At 41.4% G+C, this 11,697-nt stretch overlaps 1 protein-coding gene across 1 annotated transcript in view; it reads left to right on the top strand.

The window, feature by feature from the left end:
- Positions 1 to 4,430: 4,430 nt before the first annotated feature.
- EEFSEC (eukaryotic elongation factor, selenocysteine-tRNA-specific) overlaps positions 4,431 to 11,697 on the top strand; it is a 125,139-nt gene continuing 117,872 nt past the window's right edge. Inside the window, exon 1 of the mRNA XM_014943161.1 lies at positions 4,431 to 4,743. Within this exon, the coding sequence (XP_014798647.1) occupies positions 4,455 to 4,743 (289 nt within the window). The 5' untranslated portion in view covers positions 4,431 to 4,454. The remainder of the gene's footprint in view (positions 4,744 to 11,697) is intronic.

The following is an 11,697-nucleotide window of genomic DNA, read 5'->3' as shown; positions in this document are numbered from 1 at the left end:
TTTGATGTTGCAGTGAGGTCTATTTTTGAGATTATGGAGTTTCAAAGACCATTTAATAACATTTGTTAATTTCTTTTTGGTGAAATTGATTATATAGGCAGAATAGAGAATTGCTGTTAATCTTCATTATAGCTTAGGAGGAGGATAAAAATATTAGATATATGTAAAAATCAGATATACTACATGAGGTTCTTTAACTTTAGCAATACTAATTCAATTAGAGGCTTTTCCTGATAAAAGTGAGTAATGAAGAGAAGTGTTAATTGTTTTATGTCCCAAAAATAGAATCGGAGTAGAGTCTAAAACTTTGCTAGTGACCATTGCTGTTCAGTAAATAAAATCTACTGCCACGATAAAAAGAATATTTCCATATGAAAAAGAACCAGTAAACAATTGTTTGCTTGCTAGATGTGGAGCTGGCTTCTTTCTCTTACGTTCTCAAGTTGTATCACTTAACAGAGTTTACAATCATCCATGAGCTATGAGTGGTTTGACACATCTCATTGTATTGATTATTTTACTAATTCCATATGTTCTTTGAGCATCATACTGAAATCGCAGTTAAAAAGGGGGAGAAGAGTAGGTTTGGGTGAGGGAAAATAAACAATAATACTTAAGACCACACAGGATTAATTGTTTTTTCCCCAGAAAGAGCAGGGTATATGTAGAACTACTGGAAAGTTTAGAATTGAACTTAAATAGCTTAAATGATCTTTTATGATTGATGTCTGATGTGTTATGATGCATCAGTATGAGGAAGTATTGAACCTCAACCTTAACACGATTTTTGCAATTATTTTCTTTTAATAGCTAACACATTAGAGGGAGTGGGTAAAATAATTAAGTTGCAAAGCATGAGTCATCTTTCTCCTTTGTCCATGCCACCAGATGGAACATAAGTAGGTTGTTTGACCATTCTGCCCATCTCATATTATAGATGCTTTGAGTATAATTTAATATTTCACTAGCCAGCTAACCAGAAAAAATAATACCTGTCACTAACAGTCTGAACTGTTATTCCCCAGGTTTAATCAACTCATTTTACCAACGTTTCTTTTGCCCCCCTCTTTGAGGTCTCCTATTTGGCACAGACGTCATGCGATACCCGATGTGGGAGCTGGAGACTTGAGAGCTGTTTTCCTAGACTAAATGTTTGAGGTTACAGGACGTGGCCCAGTTTCACATAAGCTTTCAAATTTCAATGGGACATGCTGAATCCTGAAACTGTCAAATAGTGTATTATTTTTGGAGTGAGAGAGAGTACGTGTGTGTGAGTGTGTGAATGACCTTTACATTTTTACCCTATCCCAAAAGTCTGACTTCCTGCCCTTTCTCCCATGAGTCCATAAACTTTAGCAATTAAAGTGAACACTCCTTAAGGAAGAAATTCAGTACAGGAGAGAACAACTGGGACGAGGAATGGTGTATTAAGGAGAAAACAAGGAAAATAGCTTAAATACTACAGAAAAATGCTATAGTGATATAGAAAAAATCTGGAGAAGTTGGGATTCTTTCATTTTGCTATGTTCCCTTCTACATCTTAGTAATCAAGACCTCTGTGTTTGTGGTTGTTCTGGTTTGTTTCCTGCAAAAGAAGCTGAAAGGTTTTTCCTACTCTTCAGCAAAGCAATAGGAGTGAGGAATCTTAATGAATGTTATCTCTCAATTTCCAAATCTGTAATTCTAAAATGTTGTAAGCTAACAGAATGGACCTCTTGAAACACTGAATAAAGGTGCTTATGTCTCTATTTATCAAATTTCACCTCTTTGATATAAATGTATTCATTTCACAGGTACCATGTGCACCCTGAGATTGCAAAGAGCTGTGTCTTCAAGTGGTATATTGGGAAATCAGTTCCACAGACTCTAAAATCCTGGAGAGAGGGATATGTTTTGAGCGGTACTAACAAAACAGTTAACATTGTAGCAAATTTACATGTTTGTTTGTCTTTTTCCTTCCCACTATGCAAAGACAGCTGCCTTCCCTATCTAGAGAATTTTACATCTTTCCTGTGTCTAAAGGAAGAAAGTAAAGAACAAATCCACATTTCTACCTGACACACCTCCTCCTTGCAGGTGACTCATGAGTATAAGGTTATAAAAGAAATGCCATCACTTTTATGTGAGCTGTGGAATTAAATCCATTTTCCTATGGATTTTTATCTTCCTTGCTTACATCTCCTTAGGAAAGATATTTTTTTTTTCCCCATGATTTCTGTCCAGTATTCCTCTAGTTATTGTCTGAGGAAAATGCAGCTCATCATTCCATCAGTAAGTTGCCAGGCCAAGGAAAACGGGTCACACCTGAGCTCTTGCTGTAGCCTCTTGCCCTGTGGGCCATTGAAATGGGCACCTCCTTTACCTCATTGCCAGTTTTCACAAGACTTGTAGAAACTTTTAGATCTCTGTGCTTTGTCAAACCTTGTTGAAAATAACAGTTATTTTAGAAGTTCTGGGAGGGCCTCCGAATAAAGCCTCTTCTGGTTAGGAATCAGATCTTTCTCCACCTCTTCCTTCTAAACTCATCTAATAATTAATGCTAAAAAAATAATTAAGTGGTAGGTAATGTGATACAGGGATATCTGTGTGGATTATAACTGTGTAGGGCCTTTTCTCATGGGAATAGAACTTCACTTTGCAAGTATGTATTGATATAACAGATTGAGACGTTCAGGGCAAAGAAGTGTACGTGAGCCTTATGATTTAACAGGAAACTATTCGAAGCCTGGGAACTTGGTCTGAAAAGTGACATTATGCTTAATTTGGCTCCCATGACAGAGCTCCCATCAAACTGAGCTATTCTGCTTCAGAAGCCGATTAACCAGGCTAGCTCAGTGCCTTGGCAGCGCTCCTTGTGAGTTCATTTCTTTCCTTTAGGGAGATACTTGTCTCTCAAATAGCACTGAGCGCTAGGAATGACTGCTATTTTTTTCCCTCTGTCACTGAGTCATTGATTCTGTCATCTTGACTTCTGTGTATTTGGGAAGGAGGGGGAATTTGTACCCAACTTGAAAGTGTTGTTATATGAAGCAACTTTCTTTGTAAGGAAAAAGCCTGGAGTTTGGAGTCAAAGCCTAAAAACTAAATCCATGATGCTGGCAATAACCTCCGGCAAGTCATCTTACACTTCTGCCTCATTCATTAGTTATTCAGATGTGAATGCTAAACACAATTAGTAACATATATTAGTGCATAGGGAGTAACATATATTACTGCACTGCTCTCAAAGAAAAAAAATCTGTAGAATATAGTGCATGTCTAGCCTACTTGGACACCTATGAGAGGTCTATAACATGGTATTGCTTCCTTGGCTGGAAAACAGCTGTTATCGCTTGCAGTGGTATTTAGGAGTAATTAGTAGTCACTAATGAAGATGCAGAGGACATGTGTTAAGCTTTATGGTGTAATGCATTTGGCCCTGTGTGCCTCCTGGGTGATCAGTGAAGCCAAGTGACTTAAACCAGTGAAAATGTGCTCTGAAATGGCTGAGACCCCTTACCCTCTCCAGTGCTCTCCAGCCTCTCCAGTGCTCATCTCCCCAGGTGTGTTTTTTTGTTGGTGGTGGTTTGAAGGAGGGCTGTTCACCACTGTTGTTATTCTTGATTATTCTTAATCCCTTAAAGGTATGATTTTTAAAAACATCCTACCCAACACGAATACACTTTTTAAAGGAAAATGAATGATGCAAACCCAGAAGTTGATGATTAAGCATCAGGAGAGCAAATGATCCAAATCTTAACCTGGTCTTTCATGTGAATTTGCAATGTCTGTTGGACTTTGAAATCAAATCTCAGCACCAGCCTTCCAGGGGCAGCAGAGTGGGGGGGTCTCCTTGCAGGCAGAACCAAGGTGCGCTGTGACAGCGAGCGGGATGAGCTCAGCAGCCTAATTAGTGTGGCGAGCCTAATTAGTGAGACGAGAGCCAAGTGCCAGTGCCCCAGGGGCAGTTACAACAACCCCTGCCCCAGGGCTCTCTGCAGCCGCTGCTCTTGGCTCCCTCCTGCTGCCATTAGCCCCGGTGAGCCCGCACCTGGGCAGGGGGCACCAGCTGTTGGGTGGGTGGCCATTAAAGTAAACTGCTTTAATTGCCTCTCCTGGCGGGGGGGGAGGTTGGGCAGAAGTGGCTGAGGAGTCCCGTGAGTAGGCGCTAAGGTGAGTTAAGGCTGTTTTTCGGGGGTCGGGTGGTTGTCACCCTGCGGGTTTGGCCACTTAATACACGAATAGCGATGAATTTGGCGGAATATTGGCGGAATATGGCTGTTTTAGCACCCTGCGGTACCGTGGAAGGGGGACCTCGCGGCGTGTGGCGGGGGTGGCCGCCTTCCCTTCAGCCTTCGTGTCGCCCCGCACCGTCACCGCGGCGGGGCAGGGGCTGAGGCGGCGGAACGGCGGCGGCGGGGCCCGCGTTGCCGCTGGGGCGCTGTTGGGACGGACCGGCCGGGTGCAACGCCGTCATGGCCGCCGGGTCCGCCGCCGCCCCCCGCGTCCTCAACTTTAACGTGGGCGTCCTGGGTCACATCGACAGCGGGAAGACGGCGCTGGCCCGGGCGTTGAGCACCACCGGCTCCACCGCCGCTTTCGACCGGGCGCCTCAGAGCCGGGCGCGGGGCATCACGCTGGACCTGGGTTTCTCCTGCCTGCGCACCGCCCTGCCGCCCCAGCTGGGCCCCGGGCCCGGCGAGCTCCAGTTCACCCTGGTCGACTGCCCGGGGCACGCCTCCCTCATCCGCACCATCATCGGCGGTAAGGGGGGCAGCGGGGGCGGCCACCCCCGCCCCGGCGACGGGGAGTCTCCCGTTGGGGTGCCCCGGCCCTCGGTGGGGTGTCCCGGTGTCCCCCGGTAAAGGCGAGCAGGGCCCTTCCTGCCCGCGGGAGCCCGCCGGTACCGGGAGCTTTGCCCGAGGCCGCGGGGTGCCCGGCGAGGGGAAGGTGTGGGTGGGGTGTCGGGCTTGTCAGGGGCCTCGGGACTTGGTCACATTAAAGAATTGCCCCTTAAATAAAATACTGATACTGGGAGAGAAGCGCTTTGTAAATGTCAGTCCTTGGGGTGCGCACTGGGCAGCCGGGCCTGGTCAGTTTCCTACCGTCTCTCCGGAGACCTTGTTTGCGGTTTCAGGGGGGTGTTAATTTCTCTTCTATCACCCGTTAGAGCTGGGGAGCTCAGAGCGGGTTCCCCCACTGAGAGCTCTGCTGCACCTGCTCTTGCTGGACTTCTGCCTTGGGCACACTGGGGAGTTCTACCTGGATAACCTTATGTGTACTAAAATCCACAAAACTATTTCTAACTTTCCTTTCAGTCTTTGTAGATGATATCGGAAAGTTAACCTGGTTTGCATTAGAGCTCTTTTTAAATTAGTTCACCTTGCTCTATAAGAAATAACACCTCCCCTGTCCATCTGCTGTAAAAGAGTTAAGAGGTGGTTGGTGCTTGGCTGCAGCTGTTAAAGTAATCACAGGTCAATTAACTGCACCTACGGGGACCTCTGAAAGTTCGGTTCCTATGCATTTCCATTGCTGGTGTCTCTTCAGTGTCAACTGGTAGTTTTGTAGCACCTGTAATCAGCTGGTGGTTTTGTAATGAAGTCTTACGTTTCTTCTCAGCTAGACTGAGGTTCAGACCGAGTTACTTTTCGTGAAGATGAATGAATGCGTTTCATCTGTTTTGAAAAGATTTAATATTTTTAAATAGTGTTAGCAGCAACTGCATTGTATTGTTTGTGTTTCTTTTGGATAGGATAATAAACGCTTACTTAGTTCTCGATTTCACCAGCAGCAAAGAGCTCTGTGCCATTAACGTGTGCTCTGCAGCTGCGAGGGAGGAGTGGCTGTGAGCTAAATTGCAGAAACCTGTGATCTCTTAGGCTTCTTTTGTACTTCACAATCAGCTGTTATCCTTAAGTAATCGTAAGCACCTGATTATCTTCTAAAGAACAAAGTTTACTTTGGCAAACGGTAACTTTTCTTGGATGTACTGAAGAGTGACTTGTAGTTAGACATTCCTTTCTGCCAGAAACAACTAATCTGAGTAGGGCAAACTTTCTCATGAAGAGGACATGGGAAAACCTGGTAAAACAGGGCTGCTTTTTTTTTTAATCACTTTAACACTTATCTGAGGTGATTGTTTAACACATAGAGTTCTTGTTGCTTCCTATCGTTTGTATGAAGAATTTAAAAGCATTTAGTTACAGCACTCCACGATGGTTAAATTATTCAAATTTCCTTATAGGCTGTGTTGGGAGAAGAAAGGCTCTGGACAGTGGATTAGACTAGATTGTGTGATAGAGTTGTCTTCCCAGCAAAAATGATTCTTTACAGGTAGCAATTCAGATGCATAAGCATGTCAAAATCACTTAGTTCCAGTTATACCAGATTATATATCTTAGTGAAAACATTTGATTAGTGTGACTTACTGCAATTCTGTGTACTAAGGAAGAATTGTAGAGAAAATGCAGTATTGTGTTAATACTTAGTTTAAAGAGTTAGAAACTTCAGTTTTCTGCTATATAGCATACATGTATCTTGATAGTGGATGCTTTTTTTTCTTTTAACTACCAAGTTTAAAAGGTGAAACCTTGATGATAAAACCTGATCTGTGCCTGTGGGACTACTTAGGTGCTTATGGTTTCAGTATGGTTTGGTGAAACTCAAACTGAAGTATAGCATATCTTGTGTAACAGGATACATCCTTCACTGTTTAGGTGTTCATATTTCAATGTTACCAACTTTTCCTGCTCTTCAGAAATGGAAAACCAGGCCTCCCAGATAATGATACTTTAAAAATCTGGGTTATTTTCATCTGTTTCCTAATAATGGCTGTTTAGAGTTCACCATTCCAAGCATTGTCTTTGCAACCAGGAATGCTACTGCTTTTTTCATTTTCATTGAATCTGTGATTTCCTTGTTACTACAGATTTTCTATATAAAATGTTTTTAAATAAAACATAAGTGCAAAGTACTTTATTTTCCTGTGTTTATTCTGCACCTCAGATTTCTCACACCTGTTTAAAATACTGCTCTTCTGAAATGAAGTCCTGCAGTAGCTGTAGATGTGAGTTAACCTACAGAAAAGCAAGAGCTGGGAGGGCTGTGGGAAAGGGAGCTGGATGTGAGGAATCAGAGGGTGGAAAGACAGCAGAGGGCTCTGAAGTATCTTCTTGTCTGTGTTAGTCCTGTGCATGCAGCTTTTGCAGTAGAAGCTACAGGTGGGAAAATGTTATTGCGTGCTCTTAGTTGAAGCTCTCTTTTTTTTCTGTTTGTTTTTGTTGTTTTTTTTTTTTTTCCTTATTGAAAATGGTGTAAACTAGTTGGCTCCTCCTTGAGTGACCTTGTCTTATGGAAACGCTATCAGCTGTGTTTCTGTAGTACCACCATTATTCAGTCAGGTCTCCCAGAAGGCAACTAGCTCAAGGGGTTCCTTCTCAGGAGCTCGTCACTGGCTTCACAAGGGAAGCCAGAAGTCTTTTTATTTTATTTCAGTTCTTCTCTTCTGGGGTGCCATTTTCATCGGTGGTGTCCCAGGGTATCTTCTAGTCCGATTCCATCCTCTCTAATTGGCATCTTTTCTGTGCTCCCAGAGTCTTCTGAGGGTTAACTTCTTTGCTGTACAAATCTGATAAATCTGCTTGCAGATCAAATTATACTATTTACCATGCTTACAGATCAAATTATACTATTTACCATTCTTTAACATTTCTGTATCTAGGTGATACTTGAAGTGGATTTTTTCATGGCTGGATCTAGTATTGTGTTTTTGTCATGCTATGCCAGATTGTGCTTGACCTTGCAAATACTTCTCACAGTCACTCACAAGATGCTTATTTGGAGACAATGCCTTAGGATTAAATGAATGCAGAATAGTTGAGCAGTAACCGAATGGAAAATAGAAGTCGTATTTCATTCTGTGTGGCTACATTTTTCTTGCAAAGCTTGTCCTTGAAAACAAAACGTATCAAATGTTAAATCAAAAGATTATTTTTTTTTAACCTGCATGCTGGGAATTGGAAATGTTGCAGATAGTTCCACCCAAGATGCTTTCTTAAAATTTTAACTGGAAGGTGATAGTCAAGGTTGGAATGGAATAAACGATAGGCACTTACTACAGAACGGCTTACGATGTTGTGGCTTTCACTTGTATTTAAACTCTACTGGTTTATTCTTGTGTGTCTGTGTCAGGAATGTATTAAGTTATTCTGGACGTCTGTATGGCTTACACTGTGTTACATATTTCTTTTTGTCTTATTCTTTCAAACAGCAAGAACAGAATGCTTTATTTTGCAATAATTTAAAGACTTTTTCTCATGGTCTAGCAGGATTTTGTATATCATGTATCAAGCAACTCAAAAAATACTGTATTTATAGCCATTCCTTGTTGACTTGCTAAACCTGAATAACTGAATTTTAAGGGTCAGTTCTTTAGCTTGTCACAAACAGTAAGAAGCACCCACATCAGCCTTACGGCTGCTTTCTGCACTGAGGGAATCATGCAAAATGCAATGCTGCTGCTTTTATAATTTCTGTGCTTTTCTATTGCTGTAGAGGTTTAGAGTGTGATTTTGTTGAAATTTCACACTGAGATGCGGTAGTTTCTGTCACTGTTCTATGGGTTTTTTTTTTTTAAGCTTTAGTTCTTCTGTTAAACTTCAGTAAAGTAAAACAAGAGTTGTTTTTCCATTTGTTTGTTGCAGAGCTCTGCATCCAGCAGGGTCTGGAATGGTTTCTCCGATGAGTTCAGCAGTAAGGGATGCCTGCAGAGAGGTTATACGAGTTAATCTGCCTGAAGAAATTCAATCCCCATATTTCATTTTAAGACCACTTTGCGTAGCAAAGTAGTTTAACCAGTAGCAGATTTTTTACTTGCTGATGGTTAATTTCATGCCCTACAAAGGGTCAGCACACTAATACAGAAGAACATGATTACCTCATCCTGGCTTCCCCACACAGGCAGCGAAGGGACGCCGCCGTGTTTGGTTTGGGTGAGCTGTTGTCAGATGCCCTTTATCTGTTGGATTTTGAGATGGGTCCTCAAAAGAACTTCTGAAAAAGAAAGTTGTCTTTTTTTTTTCTCCCCCCTTCCCCCCGCCCTCGCCATGAAGTTCAAAGGACAGAGTAGCCTTATAGAGTTTTAATTGGAAAGCTACTGCTTGACCCTGGTTGTCTAAACCTGGGAGGGGGAAATTCTGACAAACTTGTAGTTTTGTAGTTCTTATGCCGGTCTGAACCTTTGACCTTTTTACTTTATAACTAGAGCTTCATTGTCACCATTTGTCCCTGCAGTTCCTTTCAAAGAAAAGTGCCTCGCGAGTGTCTGTTTCCACTTTGCTGCTGTGTTCTGTTAAGGAAGGGTATTAATTCATACCTGATACATTGGAGGGGCCAAGACTTTTGAACTTGCACAAGAGCTTGGGGAGGGGGAAATGAGCGTAGCAAAAGCATGTCTTGCTGATGCAAATGAGTACAATGAAAACAGTCTTGGGAGATCAAGGGAAATGTGGTCTTGCTACCAGCATTCAAATTCAGTCAGATGCAGATTATTTGTAAGATTAACAGAGTGCACACAAAAAAGTATTTTTATCACATATTGTTTTGCTGAGTTTTAAGAGGATTTGTAAACTCAGGGTTACCTTTGTGTTACTGTCATGAAAATGCACTTCTGTGAGTGTCAACTCTTGCTTGTTGATGCCTTTGTGAAGGTGTGACAGTTCTTGTTTTTTCCATTCCAGGTGAGTGAGCAAGTAGAGTTTTATAGTTGTAGAGTGTATGGACAGATGGCGTAAGTTTATGCTGTTGAATGCACATGTTGAAGGGAAACCTAATGTTCTCTGGAGGAAAGTGCCTTGTGTTATTCAGCGGATACCATTCTGGTTAGAGAGAACTCACTGGAGAGTCTTGAAGACTCTGGCTGCCTGCTTGAAGTGAGAATAATGTAGTAATGAACCTTGCTCTGGCGAAAAAAAATATTAAAATACAACTCCCATGTCACGTAATTCATATTAACGAGCCTTTATGTAGTGGTTGATGTTATGGAAGTACACATGGGGCAAGAGAGTTCAACTAGCACTAATGTGAATGTTTTCTAAGCCCTATTAAACTTGTTGGGTTCGTGGTGCTTGTAAATTGCTGACACTGCTTTGTATTAAAAATGCAAATAAATAAACTTTATTTCTGTAAATGAAAACACTTTCCTCTTGACATTGAAACAGTGTCTTTTTTTTTTTTTTAATTCACTTAATTCGTTTGGCTGGTGCCTGATACTTGTCTGAGAAATTAAAGGAGTATTTTTATTGACATTTTAAAGTGAAGCCCCCTTCTAATTAAGGAGCTATGCATAAAGAAAAGGCAACTGGGATAAAAAAAAATACTGCTGCTCTACAATTCCCCCTCTCTCCAACCCCCAAAGTGCGGCTTTGCCTCCCGGCCGTGTCAGTGCACAAGAGGGCAGTGTTTGCTCACGATGTGGGATGCTGAGGATGAGGACACAGGGTAACAGGTCAGCAGGGATGGAGTGACCTCACTTTGAATCGAAACAGAATTAAGGAGAAGATTTGGAACATAACTGGGGATTAATTTTTCCCATTCCTAAAGAAAATATCCACTGTGTTTTAAGGAAGGTTAGTCTTATTCCATCTACGCTTTGAATAGTGCTTTTTATACCTGACGCAATAAAGCTCTATGGGGTGTTGTCTTACACGGTACATGAGGTGTGAGTTACACAGGTGAGATGAAACAGCTGGTTTTCACTCAAGTTCCATGTGAGTGCTGTGACTCTTCATTCCACACAGAAAGGGCTATTTTTTTATTTTACATTTATGGAACGTTTTATCTGGTTTAACCTGTAAAACAATTGGTGATGTGGGACCTATGGAATTTAGTGTACACAGTTATTTTTTCTGCATTTCTCCATGTCACTGAGTAACTGAGCAAAAGCAAGGTAGTTGTACTGGATCTGTTTTGAACCACTTTTGTGCTATATAGGGTTTGTTGGATGAGATTAAGAGTAGAAAAAGCTTGGTTTGGTGTTTGTAGCAGAGCACTTTAAAATACTAGTCTTCAAGTAGAATTTTTATCTATCTGTATCATAACTGTGATGGTTCTAATTTTCCATTTATTGTGCAAAGCTTCTCACTTCTGTGTGTATTAATGTTTTTTGAGTTATGTGACAGTAAGACTAGTCTAATTGGCTGCTACAATTTCTATTTTAAGCCCTTTTCCACTTTTTTGACTTGAAGCTGATTTCTCTATTAAAGTTACACAGAATCAACAAGCTCCTAAACTATGCATCAACTCTTAAGCAATATTACAGAGCAAAACAGGGAGAGTCTTCCTTTCCTTTTATGGGTTGAAAAGTTTAAAAGAAGCAGGAGACCACCATCTTCTGGTCTCAAAAGTTATAGTGAATAATCACATTTTCTTCTTGTAAGAATCCTGATAGTAATGTACTATTTCCTGTGTTTGGTTAAAAAAAAAAAAATTAATCCTGCATATCTTGTTCTGAAGATGTGATTTATAATTGAATTCTCAATGGTAAATGTTGATTGTAAACATGAGTGGCTTTATGGAACCTTGTTTGAATGCTAAATTGTCTCTTGCTAATATAGGACAATTTTTCTACAAAGCTTTTGAGTGGTTGTGTGCCTACTTGCTTGCATACAACAAAATTGTGCTAATTCACACTTCGTTATTTGACACAAAAACTTGACA

This window comes from Calidris pugnax, unplaced genomic scaffold (genome assembly GCF_001431845.1).
Source record: "Calidris pugnax isolate Ruff unplaced genomic scaffold, ASM143184v1 scaffold128, whole genome shotgun sequence".
Taxonomy (NCBI): Eukaryota; Metazoa; Chordata; class Aves; order Charadriiformes; family Scolopacidae; genus Calidris; species Calidris pugnax.
The sequence above is the reverse complement of the archived record's forward strand: the minus strand, read 5'-3'. Positions and strand labels throughout refer to the sequence as shown.